The sequence below is a fragment of the Seriola lalandi genome, unplaced genomic scaffold, assembly GCF_002814215.2.
Source record: "Seriola lalandi dorsalis isolate HSWRI2012SDOR001 ecotype SW California unplaced genomic scaffold, Sedor1 jcf7180002052459, whole genome shotgun sequence".
In the NCBI taxonomy this organism is placed as follows: domain Eukaryota; kingdom Metazoa; phylum Chordata; class Actinopteri; order Carangiformes; family Carangidae; genus Seriola; species Seriola lalandi.
In genome coordinates, this window is record NW_019523012.1 from 117,045 (window position 1) to 143,741 (window position 26,697).

General features: G+C 37.7%; 1 protein-coding gene across 2 annotated transcripts; it reads right to left on the bottom strand.

Annotated features, from left to right (window-relative positions):
* Nucleotides 1-4,440: 4,440 nt before the first annotated feature.
* Nucleotides 4,441-26,657, bottom strand: il1rl2 (interleukin 1 receptor-like 2). 2 transcript variants are annotated; one of them, XM_087172369.1, is made up of 12 exons: nt 25,269-26,657; nt 23,542-23,617; nt 17,813-18,023; nt 17,094-17,262; nt 15,489-15,651; nt 15,051-15,113; nt 13,684-13,810; nt 13,077-13,216; nt 11,683-11,826; nt 10,222-10,386; nt 9,292-9,498; nt 4,441-7,817 (listed from the first exon to the last, which is right to left on the bottom strand). In XM_087172369.1, the coding sequence occupies exons 2-12, from the start codon at nt 23,615-23,617 to the stop codon at nt 7,624-7,626; spliced, it is 1,659 nt and encodes a 552-aa protein (XP_087028495.1). In that variant the 5' UTR covers nt 25,269-26,657; the 3' UTR covers nt 4,441-7,623. The 2 variants fall into 2 exon arrangements, with proteins under 2 accessions (XP_087028495.1, XP_023256190.1); XM_023400422.2 differs by lacking the exon at nt 25,269-26,657 and having other exon boundaries at nt 23,542-23,769.
* Nucleotides 26,658-26,697: the final 40 nt, after the last annotated feature.

Sequence of the window (26,697 nt, forward strand, 5' to 3'; positions counted from 1 at the left end):
TACTAACACTATAAAGCATATCCAGTTTACAAGTGCAGTGCACTAACATGGCAATTTGTATACAGACATTATTATACTTTTCTTACAGGAAATCATGCAAGGCGTTAGTGATTGAAATTACATATCTTTTGTAGACTACAAACTCCTCTCTTACCAAGACCTTTCTCCCTGTTGTCTCAGTTGGGGTCCAGCTCTAGGAGAGTCCTGGTTGTTCCAGACTCCTTCATGTAAGAATGACGAAGGCCTTTGTGCTCTTGGGAACACAGCTACAGCTGTGTGACACCTTCATATGGAGCAAACTGAGTATGTGACCGGGGTGTTTGAGAAGACTCTCTGAGGCGGCAGCTATGTATAGTGAGTTTATTTAAAGTGTATCGGAAGAGGGGGCAATGATGGCCTACCTTCCAGGTCATTCGACACAACATGACACAAGATTGCTGTGTAACAAACATGTTGACATAACTTCTGTGGCCCCAGATAGCCTAAACACATTTTCTTACACACGCGTGGCACGTTGCATGGATGGAAATTATGCAACTGGAGCCAGTGGTCTTTAAAAGATCAAAATCGTCTTTTGTCGTTCCCAAAGCAACAATTGAGTCAATTACCTTTACTTGGAACCTGACATTAAAAAATCGCATCATGGCATTCAACAATGAATGTCGAACACATGCCTTCTGTTTCCACAGCTACGCTATAATCAAATAGCGATTTCCATGTTATGTAAATAGTATGAAAATATTTTGTCGGATAAGACTGTGTCGTTTGTGAAGCCTAACATGATAATCCATTACCAAATGTGTGTTCTTCTCTCATGACATGATACATGACTGGGGACTAATTATCAATTTCATTTGCAATCGCAGTGTGCTTTTTATTTACCTATCATATCATTGAGCCTATAAAAATATATGCTATTTTTCACCAAATTAAATTATTTTACAAATGTTTGTAATTAGTTTACAAATTAGTTATGATATTACATTTTTTTGAGACATTGTTTGTAATAAAGTAGTAAACTACATTATAATTTTCCTGTTGCCAAAAAGATAAATAAGGTAGTAAATCATGATTAACTGAGACTATGACTATGATTCCCATGTCCCCTGAATATGACAAGAACGTGAGATAAAGGAATGACGATTTACTGAGGTTAAAGCAAACCTTATATTTCCAGTACTCCAACACAGCATTGCCTTTATGCTTCAAGGCCCTCATGCCCAAAAAAAAAATCTGTTTGTCATGTCCAAAGCCTTACGTATTTGGGCAGATGCATGTGGGCCTTGTGGCTAACAACAGGCATTTCCCATGAATTCAATTAAAGAATAAAGAGAACCTTTATTGTAATTGCACAACAGTACAACATACTTTTCTGCAGAAACCCAGACTGCTTATTTACATGCATTGGCGGGATTCCCGGCGAAAACAAATGGAGTGTCTGGAACAAATATCCAGTTAACAATGAAACAGTGACTGGATGACTAAATACTTCCTAACAGTGTGGTTCAGTTCTGTTTAGCCAGTTCAAGGTCAGAACACCAATCCTGTTATAACCTTCTGTGTGTGTTTGTATGTGTGTGTGTGTGTCAGGATGTGGTCATTGAAACGCCTACTGTAACTGGAACGACCACAGAGGAAAGATGGAGTCACATGTGTGTAAATCGCATCAAATTAAAGCCAAGTTCGAAGACATCTGTGATCGGATCCATAAATATAATTATGTGTACATGAATACTCATGTAATGATGTAGTAATTACTACTGAGTCAGAATGTCAACACGATGACAGGATGATGACTTCACGTTTCTACACATTTCACAGTGGAATGGCTTAAGGGCACTTTAACAGTACATGTTAGTATATTCATTAGTGATGGGGGCCCAGGCCTGTGTTTTTCAGCCATGACTGACTTCAGTAGTATCTCCTGTTGGTCAGAAGACTGTGGCCACAGGGGCAACTATCAAAAACTGGATGTTTTACCTTAATTAGTTAGGTCTAAAGACAACACTGACTCATCCCTCCATCCATCCATCTGTTCTGGATCACAGTGGCAGCTGAGTTAATATCCCAGCTCCTACAGGGGGATCCCACGCAGTTTCCCAGAGGGATCCGTAGTCCCTGCATTGTGTTCTAGGTCTGCCCTGATGTCTCTTACCAGCTGGACGCATCCAGAAATCCTCTAAACGGTGGCATCTCGGGGGCAGGGGAGGAACAAAACTTTTTAAACATTCAGGGCTTAGCCCAAACTTAAGGGGGCTGAAAATAAAACCATCACATGTCAACCATCAGACTGAGGGGAAATGACACCAAGTTTAAGTTATATTATAAACTTTATAAAAGATTCAGGGGCTTTTGGGAAAACATCTGGGGCTGGAGCCCTATAAGCCGCCCCCTTGTTCCGCCTATGCGTGGGGGAATCGACGGCCAAACCACCTCTTATGCATCAAAAGAATCAGTCGGGAATATTGATACACAATTTTGTACATCTCTTAAAATCCTTTGATGCAATAACAACAATAACAACAACAACAATTAATATTTTAGGGCTCAACACTTGCAGTGATAACTTTGTATTTAACTAATTTATTATGATTTGTCATAATCACCGCTAGAAACAGTTAAATATTAGGTAAGGAGAAATTAACCTGTATCTTTCGTTCAGGGCAAATACAGATTTTTATCTTCAGAGAGCTGGCAAGTTTGGGCAAAAGTGCTGTTCCCATGGCAACTCAGACTAGAAGTGTGTTGACTGTTGCGTAATGTGTACACTCCTAGATTTGGCATGTTGTCAGTGCATGTTTTATCTGCTGGCACCACGTTTACCATTATGGAAGTCATGCATCATTTAGTCTTGATGTCAAGGAGGATGTGTGAGACATTCATCACTATGTCAGAAAAATATTCTGAGCTGGAACAGGAAACCAAACCAAGCAAAACTGGAACAAAACTCAATGTAAATATTGGTCAGAGAATGTCCATCACGATCCCTGCATACTAAAATAGACAAAGAATGTAATTTTCCTGAGTAATAGTCACTCAAGTGAAACAAAACCCTTTCAATGGCGCAATACTTCACACAATCACCGCAATAGAAGTCAAATCGATTAATTAAAACTAATGTGTGGAAGAAGCAAAATCCAAGTAACTCGACTGGAGTGAGCAGGTAGGGACATGCATACGAAGAATGACTTATTGTTTCCAGTTATGTCCTGGTTTTGACCCCATGCTCACTGGCATCATTTAGATTTCAGTATAGACTAACAGACAAGCCCAAGGTGATGTAATGTGTTGGTTTTTTCCCTTTGCAGCTTATAATAGAGATACTTGTTCTCTCCCCTGGAAGGGTATATGAGTAGTTATGCTCTCTTTAATCATTTCCTCATGCCTCCGTAGATTGCATCTGAACAGCTGCTGACATTGTTTCCTGTTTACAGGAACAGGTAAACACACACAAATAAATAATTTAAATTCAATTCATTGTATGCTACAGCATACTAACGATAGTTCAGACAGTAGTGTGCTTCTAACTTTTTGTGGAAACAATTTGTTGAAGGCCCCTTGATGTTTCAATGCGACAATGATGTTCTTTTTTAGCTTTGGTTTGGAAGAACTTGACTGGTCTTCACAGATCCCTGACCTCAGCCCCATCCAGCACATTTGAAATGAAGTGTAACACTGGCTGTAAGCTGGGCATTTCAACTCCACATTTTTGGGTGACCACACAAACGAGCTTGCAGCTGTGGGGAGCAAATCTCAGCAGCCAGGTTCCAAAATCCTATTGACTGCTTTCCCTAAAGAGTGGAAGCTGTTATACTAGCATATAGTTGTTTCAGCACCAGCCAGCATTTTTTCAGTTTGGTGGCCCATTCCTGAACTGCCTCTGGGCTTTGTTTTAAATTTTTATAAGCTGTAAGAAGGATTATGCTGATATTTCAGCCAAGGAGGAGAATGACTCATAAGATCTCTTATGAGTCTTGACAAACCACAATGAAGGACTGTCTGAGAGCAGGAGTTGATGAGTGATATTCACTTAAAAACTGACTCACCAAGACATCATGAATAAAACTCATCTGTCAAGAGCATTAGAAGGCTTACTCGCAAATGGATTATGACTAATTGTGAGGAGTGAGCAGAGATTAGATGTTAATTGCATGTCAACACTTGTATGTAGGTGTATCTTGACTGTCCTGACGAACAGTTACACGTCAAACCGCAATGATATGCATGAAGGCACAGTTGTACAGGTTTAAGTCTAAATCAATGCAGGTGTTTTGGATTTTATCATATTGTGTGCACACATTGCACTGTAGAGTCAACACTCTGAGAAAGAAAGACAAGCAAGAAAGTCAAATCTGAATTACCTAAATTCAATTGCAAGTATGATTGAAAACTGGATGCAGGTCAAAATTAAGAAAAGTAGACAACACACAAAATGTTACATAGGTTTGACAAATATTATTTATAAAAATACTGTTGTATTATTTTTAAAACTAAATATCAGACTTATATTTAAGTAGAAAACAGGCACAGGATATCTGAGGTCCGAAGAGATGAAATGACAAAGATAAGATGCTTCTCTGAAAGACTCAACAGGAAATGTTTCTTCACGATTCATAAAGATCTTTTTTTGTGCCAGAAGTATCTAACAGGAACAGACTTGGTTATAATTGAATTGTAAACGGTTAAAAACTGAAATCCAGACTAAATATTCTGTCGGGTTGATTAATTTTTTTATGAAAACGCAGAGTATTAGAGTGTTTGAGAATATCGTGATCTGTCCTGTAACAGACTGTACATACCTGGAGACACATAAAACATAAGAATAGTTATGTAAAGAATGAAAAAAGGGGGCTTATGGATATACATTAAAGCTGTCAAGTAGGCCCAGCACAAATAAAATATTGATTAAACTTACTGACCATTGCAGCTTTGTCCTTTATCTCACCTGAGACCATCACCAGAAAATGCTCGGGGAGACTTTTGGGAATAACTTAACAGTAATTATATACTGTAACTTTATAGTCTTGTACAGGCATTTTTTTTTTTTTTTTTTGCGCTAAATACCTCAAATTTGATGCAATCTCAGGACACAATTATTTTATACAGAGTTTTTATGACAACATTTATAAAACATTTAGTTGTTTTGTTTCAGAGTAAGACGCAGTAGGTGAGAGACTAAGCTTTCTGTGGCACATTACAACAAGTCACATAGAAGAGGACTAGTGGAGTAGAATGAGTCCATGCTCTGTCATGAAATCAATTATGTTGTACCCTGTGCTGCTGTAATGATAGTCTGTACAGTTTTGCCTTTGAAATAGTAAAAGTGATTGTTTTACTACATCACAAATGCTGTTGCAATCTGAATGGTGTAACAAAAACAACCTCAACACACACACACACACATATATATATACAGTATATATATCTGAAGATATACTTTTTTCTTTAAATAAGAACTTCGCTAAGTAAAATACTCTCTTTTTCATAGAAAATAACACAATGTTACAATGGTGTATTTACAGTAGGGCAAGACAATGGCGATACTGTATATTTCCCCAGCATAGAGTGTGTTTTGCTGTGCTTTACGCCTGTGATTCAATGCCCTGCACACCTGCACAAATCTATTAGCCTGCATGGCTGATTAGATCTCTGATGAGGTTGCAGTGTGGTGGAGTTACCAAGTAAATGAGTACTTCACAACAAGCAACAATAATGTAAATCTTACAACGTCTTACAGAGTATCAAAATCACTTAAAAACATCTGTGTTTTGAATCAATAGTTTCTATTTGATAGCACAAAATGTTTCCATGGATTGTGATCCAAGCTGGGCTGCACAACTAATGTTTGCAATAGTTCCAACATTATGTGAAATATGCATATTTGCTTTCTTTCAGATAGGTCATTTTAGCTTAGCATACAGAGTGGAAGCATGGGAAATGGCTCAAGACAACATAACTCCCTGAACAAAACAGCAAATCATAATTTGTATGTTTCTGTCTGTGTACAGGTGATATACAGCATGCCAGTTAGGGTAGGTAGGGGTAGACTTTTTAATTTTGGACTAGCTCCAGTCTGTAAGCTAAGCAAGGCACCTCCAGCTCATTAATTTAACACACAGACATGAATTTGGTTTCAATCTCCTGCTCTCACGCCCTCAGAGAAAGCCAATGAGTAAATTACCCCAAATGATGAACTTTTCCACAAAATGTCAGGACTCATTAATATAGTGTGAATAGAGTGAATATAACTCTGTTTATAACGACAGCACTAAGTACAACACAGCATAACTCTTAAAGGGTTTTTCCCCATCAGAGGTTGAACTCGGCAGGTTCCCAAACAGGACATTGTTTATTTGAGTCTACAGAGGGGAGATTCCAAGTGTGATTAGTCAGTCAACCAGTCTCATAGAAAACCTCCTTTTCTGGAAACTAGGATTAGTATGTATTTGTATAATACGTTACTACAGTTATTACAGCTAAAGCTTATCTGCTATATCACTGGCCATGGTAATCCATAATATCTTGTCCCCAGGCAAGCTGTCATATTCCAGTTTTCAACAGTATTAATAAAAAAGTTATTTTGCCTTTGGAGCAAAATAATCACAAAATTAATTCCAACAGTTACAACAAAAATGTTCCTAGCACCATAAATATGCTTAACAGACAATTTTTTTTATGTTTTTGCTTTCACAATGTTCTGGGTTATTTTCCTACTCAAATCTTGTTCCAATTATCAGAGCCACGATTTGATAAAAATCCAGAACCAGTAAACAATATTGGAAGTGAAATTATAAGCGATACAATCTAAATAATACCCAACACTAATGATCAAGTATGTATGATCATCAATCAGATGAGCAAAATATTCCACCAAGTCCCTAGGACTTTCTAAGAGAACAAAACCTCACAATTATCAGGGATGGTTTCACAATAGAAATGAGGTTAAATCATTAATTCCAGGTTTCATGCTGCAAACCCTGAATGCAATAGGTTTTCTGCTGGAATAAAAGTTGAGAGAGGAAGCTGGCTGTGTGCTGAAGAACACCATCTATGTTCTTCCGCTCCATTACCATGAGGATATCTGCATTTCATTTTGTTCTGATCATTATCTAACTAATGAAAACAGAGTTAAGCTGCTCTTGAAATGTTTTCTCTCTTTCTCTGACCCATTTTGTTGCTTTCATAAGACAGAGAGGAAGAAAAGATTAAAGGAAAAACTACAAGAAATACTAAGATCAAATAGTGACTGCGGCAATTACAAAAAAATCGCAACAGCCTAAAATATGCAAAAAGAAAATATACCAGTATATAAATAGGCTAAAATTCAAAATGAGTGTATGATACTGGACCCCTTTGTTCTGGAGAGCAGGGAAAAAAGTAGTTCCTGTTGTGTACCAAGAAGAAGAAATCCAGCAGATGTCTTTCCAACTCGATTGCACACAGTGAGAAAAAGTTATTGTGCAGGCTGCCAATTGGCTGTTAGTTTACAGTAATCCTTGCGTCACATAATTCAGATGATAATTAATGATGTACATGTTTTCACAATATCGTCTGAAATGTCCTTATGTAGCAAACGAAACATCTGTGTTCGATCCTGTCTTTTTTCAAGTTTTGACACTTTGTTTAGACAATAGTTTGAAATTTCTCTGCAGGGATTGAGGGCATGTGGTACCTCAGATTCTTCCAGAAGTTTCTGTTTGAGCGCAATTTGGTGAGTTTGTTGGTTCCAGGAGGCGATTTCTTCCACTTCAGAGCTCCTTGTTTCCTCTTGATGTAGTGAAGAGACTCTGGCAGGTGACTGTAATCCACCGGGCCATCTGGTAGGATTGAAGAGAACGTTGACCATATATATTAAAATTAACACAATGAATGTATTGAAATTGTATTCTATTTAACCTTCACAATAAGTAGTTAAAAAAAATTGAGCATGTTTCATAATAGCACCTTTCAGAGGTCCTGGTCCTTGCAGTTGCTGGTGTAATGCTCAACTTTGAGACTTTGATCATAAAGTAACAAGCCCAGAGGTTTAGACCCACACGCTTGTTGTAGATGGATGAAAAATGAAAAGGAAACATTTCTTATTTTTAAAGGAATGGTCTTGGGAAACCACTTATCTGCTTTCACACTTAGTCTTAGATGAGAAGATTACCTCTCTCTAAATATGAAGCTACTGTGAGCAGTCGGTTAGCTTAGCTTAGCTTAGCTTAGCTTAGTTTAGCATAAAGACTGGAAACAGAAGCAGCTAACCAGACTATTTCTCGGCTCTGAGCAAATGCTAGGCAACCAGTGGAGACTAGTGGAAGTTACTGGTCCTAGCCAATAATCAGTTGAGCTCATAACCTTCCACAAAGCAGTGACTTATCGTTCTTGGTACAGATTAAACAAGCAAGACACAAAGTATTAATTAGTGACCTTTAAAGGATATAGTGGGTGGATTTTGTTAACACTTTCCTTGTCTCTGGGTATTAACTCTGACTCTTCTGTGGTATGTAATGCAGATTATAAATTACTTTAGAAGAAGATAAAATCTTCTTGAAACCTTATCACTTTCATTCTCCCAGGAGATTTTTCCTCACGCCTTGGAAGTTCACATTCATTTGTGGGATAATTAAGTTTAAGATTAAAAGTTTCGACAGGCTCAGCCAGTTCCTAGTAACCAAGATCTGACCCGGGACAAGAATGGAGCCAGATCCAAACTACCTTCAGTCTAACTGGGTCTGGTTGGGATCACGTTCTTTGCCACAAGTCTCGGGTACGTGTTGAATGGCTAATATCAAAGTGCATTCAAGTGGACTCAATATCAGCTCTGGTTAGGTGATGCATCAGAATCAGCACATGATGAAAGAAAAGGGAGACATACTGTAAATTGTGAAGTGCATTATATTGATTCAGATGTGTTTCCATACTTTTAACCACTGGTGCCGTCATTGTTGGTGCTTTCTCTCTGTATTGCTCTGTTCAGATCGAGCATATTTGGATTATTCTCAGGTCTACACATCTCAAGCAGAGGTCCATGAAGTGGGACCTGTAAAGACCTCTGCTTGTGATGCCTTTAAAGCACTATCCGTAACTACATCTGCAGGCTAGTTTGCTACATTAAGCAGCTTTTTGGACCCAAAAGGACTTTTGGAATCTATATCTAACAATGGTAATATGTTCACTTCTAAGGTGGATGCGGGCTGCTGCTGATGCATTAAAGTGCATCTTCATGACATTACTTTACAACATCTAATAACTTAAAGACTCCCTCAGATTTGTCCTCTTACTAGGCACAACAGAGTCTGTCCTTACCAATTTCCACCAGAATCACTCGGGGCTCGTTCTTGGTCAAAGCGTCATAAATGCCGATTTTCTGTTCATAGCATAGCTGGTTTTGGTCGTCACATAAGGGTGAAGCTTTCACTTCTTTGCCATCAGCACAGGATCTTGGCGCCAGTGACAGAATGATTATCAGTCTGCGGCACTGGTGCAGTGTAGCAGCAATGGCGTCATGCACAGCTTTAAAAGATCAAACGGAAATGAAGCATGATATGAGTGCAAGGGGAAATCTCTGTAAACTGAACACCACCTTAAAGCAGAAATCATACTGAGCAATTGTAGAAACATGACAAAGTACAATAAAAGAATAAAAGCAGAAGTGACAAATTATTTTATGTGATGGATTACCTACTTTTTAGATGTCTGCTAGTTGATGAAACTGATGGCTTCATGACAGGTAGTATGTGTGTAAAATAGTCACTAACAGTATCCATCATTTGTCGTTCTTGGTTACTGTACTTTAAGCAACAAAAGCTCTGATATATTCTCAGTAAAAAATGTATGTGCAAAGCAAGGCTAATTCTGCTAAATATTGCTGCAGTTCCTATGGTAACCACTAGAGATCACAGATTACATAAGGTGCCCTGTGGGGTTTCCTTCATCTCTTATGGCACTGTGAAACAATGTGGGTATCTGTTGTTTGCATCTGAGCACGTACATGAGGATGCATGGGTGACACAATAACACCTCTGTCAACTGCAGAGAACTGCAGTGTAAATGTGTAGTGCATGGAAGCCAGCACACAGAAGGTAAACAGGTAGAGGTAGATGAGATAAGCGATTCAGACCACAAGGGCACACACAACATGTTCTAGTGAGAAAGATTAAACATAAACATACATGTGTTTCCACAAAAACTCCACAAGGTGCCTTTATCACACCAGGTTAGGTGTCTGCTACTGACCATCTCCAGGGCAATCGTCTCGTCCTCTGATGTACAAAGAGTAGCCATGTTTTTTCTCCAGCTCCTCAGGCAGCATCTGCAGAGCAAAGCTCGCCGTCTCAGCTGAACTCAGGGTGTCAGGATGGAGGAAGCTCACGTAACCATCGTAGAGCTTCCCGTCTGAAGCTGTAGAGAAGATAGCACTGTCTCTGTAAAGCTTCATGTAACAGCCAACTCTTAAACAGGCAGGAGTGGAAAATTAGTTATAAAAAATACTTTAACATTACTACTTTGCACCTAAGTAGAATATTTACACACATTTTCTAAATATATTTTGTATATTTAGGATTTTATGAGTTGTATCTCCTAGGTATTCCCTATTAAAGTGTAAACAGAGTGAAAATGGTAAACATTTTAATGTTTTATACGATGAAGACAGGTGATACTTTCTTGTTTTCCCTGGTCATTGTGTGAACAAGATTTTTTTTTTATTTGTAAGTTTTCTCTGCCACCAAATGTGGTTTCTTTTCATGAGTGGGTGGTGGTGATTGTTGCTTCAGCCGTCATTGCATTTACAAGACAAGAGGTTATAATATGCCTTCTGAGCAGGGCTACATCTTCAGGGCAGATTGGAGGATACAGTGAGTTGCTATCGGAAAGTGACGAGACAGGCTGGGGCTAGCTGGTTAGCATGCTAACTTCTGTATAAGAAAATAAGTGATTGAGACCAGAGTTTGCACTGGTGTTGTTTTCCACCTCAGGAGACAGCTGTTGGCAAGTAAATGAATGAAGTTTGATGCTGAACTCAGTAAACAGCTGTTAATGTTAACATTAGCTATGTAGCACTAGCAAAACTTACAAATAGTGTGGAACAAAATTTTGAATACCGAACATTTTGACCAACTTTCCAACTCTTATTAAATTAAACCATTTTTAGTTTTATGATTTTTTTTATATTATTGTTTTATTGAAAATGGCTATAATTGGGGCGTCGTGTAGCGTAGTGGTTTAAGCAGGCGCCCCATGTGTAGAGGCTACAGTCCTCGCTGCAGTCGGCCCCGGTTCGAATCCCGCATCGGACGGCCTTTCACTGCATGTCATTCCCCCTATCTCTGCCTCCCCGTTTCCTGTCACTCTCCACTGTGCTGTCCATTAAAGGCATAAAAGCCCAAAAAAATATACTTTAAAAAAAAAGAAAATGGCTATAATTAAGATATAATTACGTACCAGCTGATCAGCATGTTCTGCACCACTGGTGGCCATGGTGATTTTTGATCAGACTGACTAATCGATAATACCAGACAAGACTTTTGAAAAAACATAACTTGATTTGTTCAAAACCTTCAATCGTGCCTCCTACGAGGTGTTTAAGTGTTGAGGTCTCTTCTGGTACATGTTGTAGATTTGTGCAATAAAGCAAACAAGTGATTTCCTGACAGTGCCCAGATTCCACACAAGTGCACATACAGATAAAACACTGACCTTGTTTGGAAAAATGTCTCAACAGTTTCCTGTATGCCAAAACCACATCTACTTTAAAGAAGAGGAAGGCTGCAGCCAAGGCCAGAGTCGCAAAGGAGGCAACGAGGCAGAGAGCAACACTGGTGTAGAAGGCACTGTGGTCAGCTGGAGACAGGAGGAGGCAGACAGATTAAAGTCACTGGTCACAACATATAACAGTTTTACTGGGAATTCTTTCAGGAATGATTCAACCTGTGGAAATAATTCCAGGCAACTAACTGCTTACCACATTTCCGACACAAACGCGATAACGTTAAAAAACAACATTTAACCCTTAAAAACATCCTTAGAGACTCTGGTCCATATTACACAATGTCTTATTCATTCATTTTCATCAATTGATCATTAAAATTAATATCTTTAATGGAATGCAAGAATGTCCTTTTTTTCTTATTTTTTCATAGTATGCAGGTAGCAGGTAATAGCAGGTCAGATTGTTTTCCTGTTTCCTCTTATTTTGTCACTGAGCCCATAAATTAAAGTGTAACAAAGTACAATATGTATCAAACATAAAATATAACATGCTAAAAGTTATCAATAATTTCAGAAAATAATATTTTTTCCATCAATAAGGGAGTAGGAAAAAACTAATAATGTCAAAGGGGGGGTTTCAGTATTGTTAACAATATGTTCTGAAAGGGTTTTTTGTGGCTAAACGTGAGGAATGCTGATGCTGAAACCGATGCCTTTAAGGGTTAAACAACAAAATAAAACAATATCAAATATAATAGAAATAAATGGTTACAGAGCTATTTTAGTAACAGGGCTTGGAACAGTAAGATACACAATTTGGCAAGTATGCAGACACTCTAACAAACACCCAAACATCAGGTTTCACAAACATCACATCACAAGTGATTGCTACATCTCGTTCCACAATCATCGGCATTAATCTGCTGTCTTAACAGCCTTCACTTTCCGGGTTGTTGAACCCGCCTGCCAGAGGTCAGGGCTCTAGAAAAACCATTCCTTTATGGATCTGGCTTTATGTAAGGGGGCGGTGGCTCTGTCATGTTGAAACAGGAGAGAGTCTTCCCTAATGTGTTGCCAGAAAGGCTGTAGCATTACAGTAAGATTCCCTTTAACTGGAATTAAGAGGTAAGCATTTGGTGATTTTGATTTATGGATATTTACAAAATCCTTTGAGACATTTTCTTGCCTGGCTTTTAAAAGGATTTGATTCATGATAACATTTGTTTCACTGATTTTAGGAGTTAGTATTTATAATTTAACATATGTGTTTATGACATTAGTTCAAAACAGTTTGTAAATGTGTTAGATTTTGGCCATTTCTGTTCTTCCCTGGGTTGATATGGAAGTTGCTTTTCCTGTACAGAGAGGAGAGGAGAGAATACCTTCTCGAAGCATCATCAAGCCGGATACCGCTCCAACTGGGTTGCATGCTTTGCAATGAATGGGGACATTCAGGAACTGACGACGAACTTTGGAGATGGTCAGAATGGACTGACCATACACCTTGCCATCAGTGTGAAAACTAAAAGGGACAGGACCAGTCAGCCAAACAATCAATCAATCAGTCCGTCAAACAGTGTATCAATCAGTCAGTTAATAAATCAAGCAAACAAGCAAGAATGTCATGAAAACCCTCTGTCATCATTGCTTTTGTTCTGCTTTGTTCAAAGCTGCATTTGCAATATTTGGCAACTAGAAGGCAAAGAATCTTTTTCCAAGAAATGTTTATGTGTTTGACTTCGAGGGAGATGGCCGCCCACTCTGAGTCTGCTTGAAGTTTGCGCTGTCACCAAGTGCTTGCACATGGTGGGAATTCTTGGGCCTCTGTAATCAGTATTATAAAGAGTACAGTCTAGAACCACTATATCACATGCCTTTAGATAACATCTGTTGTGATTTGGCTCTATATAAAATAAACTGACTTGACTGAACTTGTTTTGCTTACATAACCATGTAGAGTATAGACTGAAACAGGAAACAGAGACTCACTATGACCAGGACTCCTCGAGTCCTTCGTAGTCGTCAGCGAAGTTTCCGTCAACAAGCCAGTACATGGAAGTCTCACTGTCCTCGCTGTTGCCTACGTAGGCTATACACTTCAGCTCTGCTCTCATACCTGGTCATCAGTGAAATTAAAAAACAAAGCAGCTGTCACTCTACAGGATAAACATAAAAAACTCTTTGACCTCACTGTCATTTGTTATAGAATTCAGTCCAGTAAGTCTGACAAAATCAGGCCCAATTAATAGATGACAAACCCAATCCGACATAATTTGATGTAAAACTGGACAAGTGTTAAGGTATCCACGGCAATGCTACAGATTAATTATTCTTAATGGCAGCAAAAGGCAACACTTAAGGCCTAAAATAGCCAGAATACCTGCATGTTGGTGTCAGTACAGACTATTTTCATGAATATTTACATAAAGCTTGAAGATATTATTGCAGTTCAACCAGGGTTCGAATCACAGGTTTATAAATATCATATTTCCCATATTCATGCCTAGATCTTGTACTACGATTTCAGACACACTTACAGTGCACTGTACCATTTCTAGACCTTGATGTTAGCTGCACATCTTGTCTGCCTATCTCACTTGCAGAAGTGGCTCATGTCCTCTGTCTCTGCGTCTGCGCATCATGCTTTAAGTTACAATTTAGCCAATTAATGTAAGCTAGCTGATAGCACGACCTTTCATTTCCACTGTTGGCTTGACATTTCATTATCAATACAAAATGCCATATATTATCTAATTTTAGAAAACACTGGTGCTCAGTCATGAGCAATGAGACAATGGAGGATTAGTTGTTGTAAAGATACGTTTTGACATCAATATAGTTATTATTTCATTTTAATAGTCTTTTTATGGCTGTGGTGGTTTAGTTAGTTAGATTTTATGCTACTTTATACTTACACTACACAAATATTGTACTTTCTACTCCACTTGATTTATCTGACAGCTTTACACCCTTTTTTGTTAGAGTTCCACTTTGATATCTAAAAAGCTTGTTCAAATACAGACTGGGACGCTTTCTTTGTCAGCCTGAGAAAGGCTGAAAGTAGGTAGTCCTAAGACTCTTTCCAAGCATGTGGTTTGAATATACCAGTGATGAAGCCAAGGGACAATCTTACTTCATTGTTAGAAAATACTGAAGTGTTGTTGTACGCAGTCACACAAAACTCACCGACCCTATTAGCCTTCTTTTAGTTTCTAAGAGCTTAATAGAGAACAAGACGAGTAATACCGCAGTCACACTTGGAGAAGATGACATATTGTGAAGTCATACCCAACAGATGTAGACTATGTGTGTCACCATAAGGTGTTGATTATAATTTGTGAGAAACCGTTACTTGCCCACTTCGACCACAATCACTTCTTCTTGAGGGTACGCCATCACAGGGGGTTTGATAAACTCATCTGTAGGGATTACAGACAAATAATCAGTGTAACAGAAAATAAAACAGCACAATATAATACACTCTACGAAAAGTGAAGCAATAAGAAAAAGCCAAATAATCTAAGATGAACTCTGTGGGAAAGTTACTGTAGCTTTGTGAATAGAATGACTGATGAGTAAATAAGAATAGCCTTCAGAAACTACAGTTTCCCTGTTGCTGCGGCTGTCCACAATGTCTTAAAATGATGAGAGCTTTTACAGTCATTTGCACAATAGCAAAAGTGGTCTCTTGATGTAAGAAAAGAAGTTTTAAGACGATAGAATAATAAATAATTATCCATCTGGATGTAATCAAAGCCATTAGAGTGGTGACACTAATGACTGAGAGTACATACCGCTGTTAATAGACAGCTGGATGCTGCGTGCGGCAGTGTACTTCCTGCCATCTAAGCTAATGTCTACCAGGCATGTGTATATCCCAGCATCCTTCTGTGAGACTGGAGGCAGCCTCATGTTGCCATTGTCATCCACCAAGATGTGCTCCACTGGGTGGCAGTCCTACACACAGAAACACAGACTGTAATTATTCTTTACAGTGTACAAGCGAGTGCAAACTTTATTTTGTAGAGCACTTTTCAAAAATGTAAGTTACAAAGTACGTCTTACAAAACAAGAAATAAAAAGCCAACAAAAATAAAGCACATGATCTTAAATTGAACAAAAGTCAGTAAAATAAAATACATTTTTAGGAATTTAGACAATCCAAGTAGTTTATTTAGAGATTTGTAAATAACTGTAATTCCTCCCATAAGTGGATGTTTGTGTATGAACAAATAATGAATGACAATATACTCAAACACAGTTGTAATAATATAGGAGACATTACAACTGTTAACAAATACTGTATATTAATAAACACTAAAATGTCCTTAAATCATTTATAACTTAATTACTTAGTCTTCTTTTTTTATTTGTATGTGTGTTTTCTGTCTTTATCTCTTTGTTGTGCTCTACAAATTGATTTGAAGTTGAACTGCAAGTGATGAAAAAATGCATGCGGAGAAACTTTCCTGAAGAATGTGAATAATTAACAGTCACAGGTTTTCTGATGCTGTGGTACAGTACTGTGTGCTGCTTGATGAAAGATTGGCTGTGAGTTGGAGTATTTGCAATGTGCTGTATGGGCCCCCTCCACATCCAGATGTGTATCTGCAGCAGCATTTTTATAGCAACCAATGTCAACCATAAACAGCACATGGGGGCAAATGGTTTGTTCAATTTTCACTTACTGTAGCGCTCAGTTCCTGATGTGTACAATAGGGGGCAGTGTTGCATTAATCAAGCCAGAATCCGTGTACAGGACATTGTGTAGAAATCAAATGTTTTGTCAACCAGATAAAGGAAAGGAAATTACATAAATAACCCAGGACCTACTCTGTTCTTGCCATTTCTGTGCTTTTACACTAGTCTTGGAAAGGTCCCATATTTTATACTTTTCCGGTGTTTTATTTGAACTGTTGATATCCATAAGAACATATATTTGTGGCTTTAAGTAAAAACCATCTCAGTGTACTTTTACATCTCCTCTCTCAGGCTTCTCTCTCGAGCGAGAGATTCTGAGCCTCTCTTCTGATTGGCTGACTGTTTTCAAAGTGATTGAATAAGAATATAGCCGGTAAACACTCAGAGAAACTAAATCCTGCATGGTTGGATGGTGGTTCCAGGTGGGCTGGACATGGGGCATGGCTGAGAGTGGTGACTGCTTTGTTGTTATATCACAAAGTTACAGAAGAAAAAAGACATGGATATCTCCCTTTATACAATATGGGACCTTTAAAGGTGCAAGCTTGTCTCAATGAATAACACACTTTCTTTGTACTCAAAACAAACTGAACCAGGAGCTACATCAGGCAGACATGCAGTAGAAGAAGACATACAGTATAGGGCACAGGGATGCATCATTAAAAAACAGCACATGAATGTCATGGGGTTGTTTATACCTTCATCCATCGTATGGTCCTTGTGTTATTTAATCTGAAGATCTCTGTCTGTTTGCAGGGAAGACTTCCTCTGACATCCTGGGTGATGGATATGGTCTCAGGTGTATCAGGACACTCTGCAGTCGACACCGACACCCCAAATATTATCTTTGACAATCCAGTCTCGTCCCTAAAGAGAAGGAGATAAACAGTGACACAGCTGCAGAAAGGCCAAACTCAAGCTCTTTGGAACAACAAGGTTATCAATACTATGAACTAATCTCTATCTCTCCCTATTGTCAAGGGTAAAGAAAAGGAGCTATTATTATTATATTTATTATCATAAACCTGTTGCAATTTATTACTCACTCCCACAACCTGTGATATAAACTTAAATGTAATTCCAGACTCATCTGTAAGGAGTTTAAAGTTTAATGCCTTGTTGCTCCAAATGTAAAGGAGACCCACCACAAGAAACAGATGCCCTTCTTATAGTTTATTTCTGTTCAAGGTGGAAATGGGAGCTGGGCCTATATCACATTTCTACTTTTTTGTTTTAAACACTACATTTTTACATCAGTTCCATAGCTTCATGTCCAACTTCCCTTCTAAACAGATGTCTAAAAGTGAAGTCAATCAATCAATTACAGATGTTAAAATACTTAACAAAGGTGCTTTGAGTTTTTCATAAAGTCAGGATCATATGTTAAACCTACAAAGTTATAGAGGAGTTTCTATACCTTTTCTCACAGGTGTAGGTTCCATTATGGGAAGTCTGTACAGGTAGAAACCACAGTGACCCATTCCTGACTTCCACACCACTGGGCAGGCTTAAGTTGTGCATCCCTGCTCTGCTCCAGGTCACATTGGTGTGAGCATCAGCAGTGAGGCACCTCAGCAAAAATAAGTGGCCAGCACTCACATGGTAGGTGTCTGTCTCCCCGCTGTGGTCTGGATGTGATAGTGCAAAGAGAGACCAGTCAATTCTCATTCAATGCTAGGGGTAAAAACTTGAACATATAAGACACCAGTATATATACACAACATGAGCAGAATTTCTGGAGTAAATGCAAGCCTTCAGATTTTTAAGTGTTCTCTGACACAAACTAGCACTTTGCATACAATAAAAGAAGGTATCACAATCCTTAATGTAAATTGAATCCAACCTCTGTTGGAGGTTATGCTTTCAGTAGCTACTGTGTGTTTGTCTATTTGTTTGGCAATTAGCAGAACATCTCCAAAACTATCTAACATATTTTTGTTTAAGTGGTTGGGAAGTTCAGTGTTGGGTCAATGAAGAACTGATAGCTTTCTTGTGTAGACAGCACCACAGTGAGGCCAATTATATATATATAAAAAAAACTTAATGTTTTGTCCCACGAGTTTTTAAACAAAACATTTTCTGACATTTACTGATATCAGAGTAACAGAAGATTGTACGGCACAGGTGTAGGTGTGCTCTCTGACAGCATTCATATGAGGCTCTTTCAATATTTGCATGTTTATGTATATTTTACACTAATAATCACTTTTCTGCCGACAAGTGAGCAGCTTGAGAGAGAGACGACAATGCTCATTCACTTTTTTTTTTTCTTTTTAAATCGAAATTCGTTTATAGAAGATAGATGTAGCAATAGAGTTTATACTCGGCCTTGGGGAGGATCATCTGTTTATTCAGAAAGTTTGAAATTAATCATCATGTACTGAACAAGACAGGACGTTTGTGATGTTAAAACAAAAACAAACAAACAAACAAAAAAACCCGCTACAAGGACAAAAACACGAGGCGTACTAGCCAAGGCAGGAAATTAAGGGTTTGCTGCCAAAATGTCAAAATGACCTCACTTCCCACACACAGAAAAGTTGTGACGTGAAATGACTGTTCGGTGACGTGCGCTTATAGAGCAGTTTTAATCCAAACTTTCAGTTGCAAAATTTCAAACACCACACTAACCCTGGAAACAAACATTCATATGAAAGTGAGAATTTAGCTTTTAAAGAAAAGAAGAATATTGCCAATAATAAAAATGTTAAAGTCCGTTATACTGTTTTCTTAAGAGGTACTGTGGCCTTTTGATTCTTTATGAGCTCTACACCCTCATTTACTCATTTCTGGACACACTTGAAATGCCGCATTCATGTACAGTTGGAAGAGTGGGAAGAACGAGCATGTTGTTACTACTACTAGAGCGGTGAAGTCGCAGCTTTACTGAACCATTCAAAAAAAGGATAAAGGGAAATCTAGCCTAAATTAGCTTTAATGCTTTAATTTTTTGTAAACGTTAGTTAAAGTCAGATGTACTGTATGATATGGCCAATAGCCTTTATCTAAATCGGTTGTATTATTGTTATTGGGCATCTCTGTTGTTTTTCACCCGGCTGGAGTCATCAGTTTTACGTTTAGTAGGCAAACGGATTTTCCCGCTTGGGTGATCGTATTTAGGATCTCACGTGAACGCAGCATTAGACAGATTGCAAATAGCGGACAACTTCAACCGACGATATGACAGTAAGAGCCGGAGCCAAACTCAAGTTGGTGGAAAGAAACCAAGTTACAACCCTGACGAGACAGAAGCAAATGAAGAAACGGACAAATATTACAGTACAAGTTGTAAAAGGAAGTAAAGTCGCGCAGTGGTTACAGTGCTGGAGCTGATTTCGATGCTAGCTAGCTAGCTGCTAGCTGCTAGCTTAAATGGTGCTCCCCTCTGTGAAGACTCGTTTTCGAAGGAAGGAATGTCTACTCCAAAGAATACCAAGTTGAGCCCTGGGGTTTAATTTGGCGGCTCTTCACAGAAGAAGAACCAACACAAGGTAAGACCGCTGACTCTTTTGCCACCTGCCAATGTTAATTGCTGACTTGTTAGCTTGTTTGATTAGTGTGTTGGGGGTTACACGCGGGGCTGTGAAGTTGTGCGTCCCTTGCAGGCAGGTGAAGTTGTGCGTCTCTTGCAGGCATATGAAGTTACACAAATACTCCTGACTCTACCAAGTTTTATACCGAAAGAAAAATATGTAAAAGAAATATAGAAGTGAGTTGTACTGTGATATATAACAGAATGTGTTTTTAACCGTCCTTTCCTTTGATTTATGATTTGCGCATGTGTTATTTGGTTGCCTTGACAGTTAGCATGTTGGCAAATGTATAGAGTACCCTCTCTAATTTTTATTTTGTCTTATTTTTATGTTTTCATTTTCATCAGTTGTCAGTGGTTAGCGTCGTAATATTTGTTTACTACATGAAGTTTTGGATTGATGAAAAAGACTTGTAGGGGACAGTTGGTGTATTTCAGGTTTTTGGAAGTCAGATGTTCAGTATGGTAGTTGATTGTCTGCTGTGCACCTTTTAATGTTCTCCATCATATGATTGTATATACTGAGTAAATCCTGTATTTACGCATACAGGTGCTTAATAATGAAGCCTCACCTATAAATGCTGCACATGTAAAATGCTGCCATTTGCACTAGACATCTGATATTTAGGTCGGTATTGAAGGTTGCTCTCCATTGTATGTTTATCTGTGGTGTTTTACAGCTCTAAATATTGGGCAATTTGGAGTTTGTGTTTCTCTTTGACCTATATACCTGTTGCAAAATGAATGATTGAATGATTCCTATGTCGTGCATCCATCCACTCATTATCTATACATGTGGCCAGGGGTGCTGGAGCCTATCCCAGCTTACATTGGGGGAGAGGTGGGGTACACTCTGGACAGGTCGCCAGTCTATCACAGGGCTGATGCACAAAGACAAACAACCATTCAGGCTTATTTACACCTAGGGGCAGTTTACAATCTCCAGTTAACCTGCATGTGTTTGGGTTGTGGGAATATTCAGACAGTTGACTAATTGATGAACTGATTCTTTCAACTCCACATAAAAATGTACTATAAGGGGTTGTAAATTATATCATAAAGTAACATGTTCTGTGTAGCAGAGTTTGCAGTACAGTTTACAGTATTTTTCACATAGGCTAACATGATTTTATAGGTGCTGTGTGATTTGTCTAGTACAGTGTATTTTCCTGGATTGTCAGCTACTGTGAGTCCTGTCTGGAGGTTCTTCCAACAGTGAGGAAGAGCTTTGTTTGCCAGTTACTTCCACAGATTTACTGTAAATCCATTATACTGTTGGTGCAGTTAATTGTTATTAGTGGATGTAGCACACTAACCAGAAATTACATTGCTGCCTGAAATAAAACGCATTGTGTTATCAGCTTATTGCACCAGTTTAATGCTGTCAGAAAGATTTACAAATTGAATATTGCTTGCCAGGTACTTCAGCTCAACCTAGTTAAGACAAATTTTAGTTGGCTTTAGTTTTCCTCAAAACCTTGAACCTTGCTTGAAATATCTCCCTCCTCTTCTGTATTTGTTGACGAAAATGGAGAATTTAAAGAACTATACATTTTTTGCTCAACCGATAGCAGGTGAACAACCCATTACTTTTCTTCTATGTCAGTGTTGACATTTTCTGTCAAATGCAAATGCTGGGTTTTTTTATTTTTCTGACAGCAAAGCTTGCCAATGCAGTGCTTTTCTTGAGCTGACTCATCACTGATGTCAGAAAATCACTGTATGCTTCAGCAGGAAAGTTTTGAAAATGTTACTTACTTCGTCCTTCTACATGTTATGTGAAGAAAATTAAGTAGAAAAAATGTCTTTTAGCTCACACTGGCAGAAAACTGGACCAAGCTGCATTAAGCTAATGTAATTGTTTAAAAAAATGTATTTCGTAGATTTTTTTATAACTTCTGTCCCCTATTCAAAGCTGATGTATATTGTGTAACTTAACACTTAGTCATTTATTTCCTTTAACACACTGCTGACATCTTTCAGGTAAGGGACTTCCTGGAGACTCAACCATAAAAGTGTTATAGTAAATGTTTGCCGTCTTTGACCTATTTTAATCAACACTAGTCAGGTTGAAAAACCCACTCTCTGAACATATTTAAATTATTTTATGTAACTTTGTGTCTTTTCAGAGCGTCCTATCATCATTGTTACTTCACTGATAGCCGATATCAGTGGTGGGAAGGACCCAACCTTTGTCTTAGCTCTCTGTCTTACCTAGTTTAGCTGGCACTTTGTCAGAGATGTGCTGCTGTGGTTGAGAGTGTGAGAAACGGCAGGTGTAACTAACATATCGCCTTGGAGAACCTATCTGAGATGATGATGATGATGATGATGATGATGATAAAGCCACAACACAACATAATTAACGGTAAAGGATATAAGTTATACTGTAGATATTTTTTATACGTTATTAGAATTTGAGCATATCTTCAACATTAACTTTCCTCTGTGCATAAACCAGATCTTTAATCATTGGGGTGAAGAGAGTGTGTTTATGTCAAATCACAGTTTAGTTATGATCAACAGAATGTAAAAGTAGAAAGCAGACCGAGCTGGTGCTGGAGGAAATATTTTTCAAAGGTACCAACATACAGGAAATACACAACACAAAGCAGATTTTAGTGTATTTTAGTCCGTCTGGATGTGTTTATACAGTTCATAAGTATATTTTTTCCACCTGACCAATAAATGACCAAATGATTAAAATCAAATTCCAAAAACTGCTATACCATGATTGTAACCAAGATACTATGCATTAGTATGCATAGTATCTTGGTTACTTCTACAGGATACTTTGTGTTAGTTTCAGTGTCAGTTGGTCTCTTTATAAAGATCTCTTCTTTCACCCAGTTGCTCAGAAATCAGCTAACTGGAAAAAGTCGACTATAACCTTGTTAATTAAGTATATGTAAACGCACTGAAGGATTGAGTAGAACAGGAGAAGAGATGTTACAACCTACTTGGTTTTCACCTTGACGATAACCTGTACTTTTTTATAAAATGACAGTATCACAATACAAGATCCAGGACATTTGTATTGTGACTTATGTCTTGATTTCAGAATAGTTAGACCCATAGTGGTGCTACATACAACTGAGAAAGTTCAAATTGTTAGTCATGTCACAAACTGCTTATCTTATTGTCTTTTATAGGAAACGTGTTATGAAAGCAGGCAGTATTTGCTGGGTGTCTCACTTGTGAAGGAAACTCCTGACAGCTCGAGCAGGTTTCTCAAGTGCTTGTAAAACAAGTTATAAACAGGAAATGCTATACAAATGTTGCAACGTAGGCGACGTGTGCTTACTTTCAGTTTATTATTTAACAATTGCTGCATAAATATGGCCCCGTCTTAGGAACTTTATGTCTGAAGTCTGAAAACAGTTCATGGTTTTCAGCTTCACCTTTTTTTTAAAGTCTGTCCGGGACAATATTGAAACTAAAAATGCTCTAAACTAAGAGTCAGCCAATAATTTAAATAAACAACTGGACAACATTTTGGTGTTATAAAGTTCTTGTAAAGCAACCAGAGTCAGGTTTTTGGAAATTATTTCCAACAGCAGAAGCTTTTCTTAGTCTTTAAAATCCTCAGAAGAATTATGGTGATCAATACTCACCGTGCGCCACAGAAAATCTCAGATACAATAGTACAGTCAACAAATAGACCCATCCTGTCACTGCCATGGTTCTCATCTGTGGGATTTAACAGGTTACATTTCATTAAAGCCCTGTGTGATTTCTCAGTCATGGCTCATGTTCTCTCGCTGCACCGACTCTCGGCAATAAATAAGGCTTCTTGACACATTTCCTGACAGATCTCTGACTTGAACAGACTCCAGAGTATGGGGAAGTGGGAGAAACCCAGTTGACACATAGAAGGCAGGGCTGAAACACTCCGTGAAGTCCTAGGAAGTTCCACCGATTGGGTGCTTATTTGGAAAAGGTCAGACATTTAAAGAAGCTGTCTCTGTATCCAGCTCTCTTATTTGTCTTATCTCTTTGGACCTAGCTTAATCTTTATCTACCACTATCTCTCTCACTATCTTAATAACTGATTCAACTCACTTTATCACTGATAACAGTACTTTTGATCTAAATTGGCAGTATAGATACTGCAGTTGGGACCCTGTTTTACTCATATATTTATGTTGTATCCTGTAGAAAATTAATATGGCCTGGAGAAATTATAATTTGTACAGTGCTTTTTTTTTTTAACAAAAGGATTGCATTGACAGTAATATCCTTAAGCAGATATAAGCGAACATGCACACACAGTAATGGGTTTTTCGGTGCTAGTGGATAGCAAATTAAGTATTTGAAAGTGTACAACCTTTTTAATGGTTAACAAGTAAGAATGTCCATCGACTAATGTAACATATCAGAACATTTTTAGGTGAATTTGCAACACACTCTTTTTCTCATTTTTTTCATAAATGGAAAAAATACACATACAGTGAATTTTATAAATATAAACAACACGCACATTAATTGAAAATTAAAAAATACAATGATGTCCATATTAAAAAGCGCATGTTGTCTGTAAACAGTCTGGGTTACAAAAGCATTAATATATATGATTCACAAGTCCTTATAAATAAAAGGACTAACAAAACAATGGCTAAATTTGTAATGAATAAGCTTTAGATGTACATGTCACTATATCAGCTGTGATTGATGCTAATAAGGGTTTACTGCCTCAGTTACTCCCCTGTCAAAGCGATCTTTCTCCTAATATGCACTTTAAACCTGGTAACCAAACATTTTTTTGGATTCATTTGTAATTGCTGAGAAACGATTGTGTGCTAAAATAATATTGGACAGGATACTATGAAAGTTTTGTTTGCCTTTATATATTTTTATGGATAATGCCCTCAGATATCCTTAACTATGCCTTACTTTAAAGTGGTACCCCACAAAGCACCTTGAAGCCACTGAGAATATCTTATCACAGAGACATCTCAATCCCTCTATAATGAAACTGCTGAACTATGAAAAAATATCTTGGAGGTTTTATCAAATGAATTTTGAGACCTAAGCGGGTTTGTAAATCTAGTATGAGGTACCAAAGAGCACAAAAATAAAATCAGGATATTATATGACATTATAAGAGATGATCAGTAGGAACATTTCTATAAAAACAACTGAGTCAATATGAAACCAATACTAAATTTCACTGACACCATGATTATGAAAATTATACTATAAACGTCATATACTGTACTACAAATTAATCATAAACCGTTATTTAAACTCACCAAGATTATCACACAGTACACAGTAAAATTCCTTAAAGGGCTAATATAGGAGAGATCACACTCCAGCTTTAATGTTGATGATAACTTACCAGGCTGAGTTGTGGGACTTGAAGACAGCTCACCGTTACCTGCACTAAAAGCTGAAGAGCTGCAGGGTTTTCCTTCTTCCAGTCTTCACAGCATTTGATACTGTTCCACGAACCCTTGCACAGAATTTCCACTGAACAGAAAAGTTTTGCAGTATAAATGCACCACAACGATCCACCCTCAGCACAAAAGAGCTTAGATTCAAATATAGGTCAACACACCTCATTTGCTTCAGATCTGAAAGTGGCAGCTGTACATTGTCCCAATTTAAATACTGCCCATTTTCCACATTAAGAAGAAACTACAAAAAAAACCCCACAACATTTTGTATTCTGTGACTTTTAAGATACTTCTTCTTTAAGATGCCCTTCTTCCTGAAAACAGAAAATATTTTTGGAGGATCTCGCACGTGAATTGATGGCAATAAAACCTCTAACTATTAAAGGCATTGCAGATTTTTAACTGTCTCCCTGTCTAACCAAACTCTCTGATTCTGAAATTACATTTGAATACTGCAAGGGCTGCACAATTAATTGAAACTACAATATTGCTCAGTGCAAATCACATGAGCTGCAATTTTTTTTTGGATAAAGGTAAAATCTGTCAAATATTTTGCAGTGTTAGCACCAAAATTGTTGTGTTGCTACAGAGATGCCTCGGCCTACAAATCATATACTCCAAATGTAAAGGAATATGTATGCTTGGTATAAGACCCAACAAATTTTCAACAAAAATGATAATTCCAACTGAAATCGTGATTCATATAGCAATCACAATATCTGCCAAAATAATCGTAATGTGATCTATTTTTATTTATCCATTTTTTTGCAAATTCAGCCCTAGGTACTATTCAAAAACTGATGCTAAAACTGATGAGACAGCTGTGAAACTATAACCTTTTAACACAAGACATGACTTCACTAAAACAATCCTTTTCATATCCACCCACATTTGCTTGTTGTTCGCTTTGTGGGTTAAATTCTGTAAGATTTTATGTGAAATACTTTGCAGCAGCTGGCTATCACACCTCAGATTGAACATTGTGTTATGTGTCAAGGTGCCACCAGGAAACAGTTCTCATTAAAGTCCCTCTTATCAACAATTGTGTAACCAAACTTGAGTAAGGTGTAAAAAGAAAAAAAATCTATCTAAAATTTAAAGCCTTCGACTCACCGTTTCCTTTGCAGACCTAAAACTGTTCAGCATTAAATGAAAATAATGTCAGTTTTGGTATTTTCACTAAACATGAGAATGAAATGCAATAATTTCCATTGTGACTGGAATTGTGACTTATCGCAATATCTGCCAAAATAATCACAATGTAATTTTTAATTTTTAATTTTTTTGCATATCCTTCAGTCCTTCCTTTGTTTTGCCTTGTTGCATTATAAATAACTTTTGATTAAAAAAAAAAAAAAAAGATTTTTATAA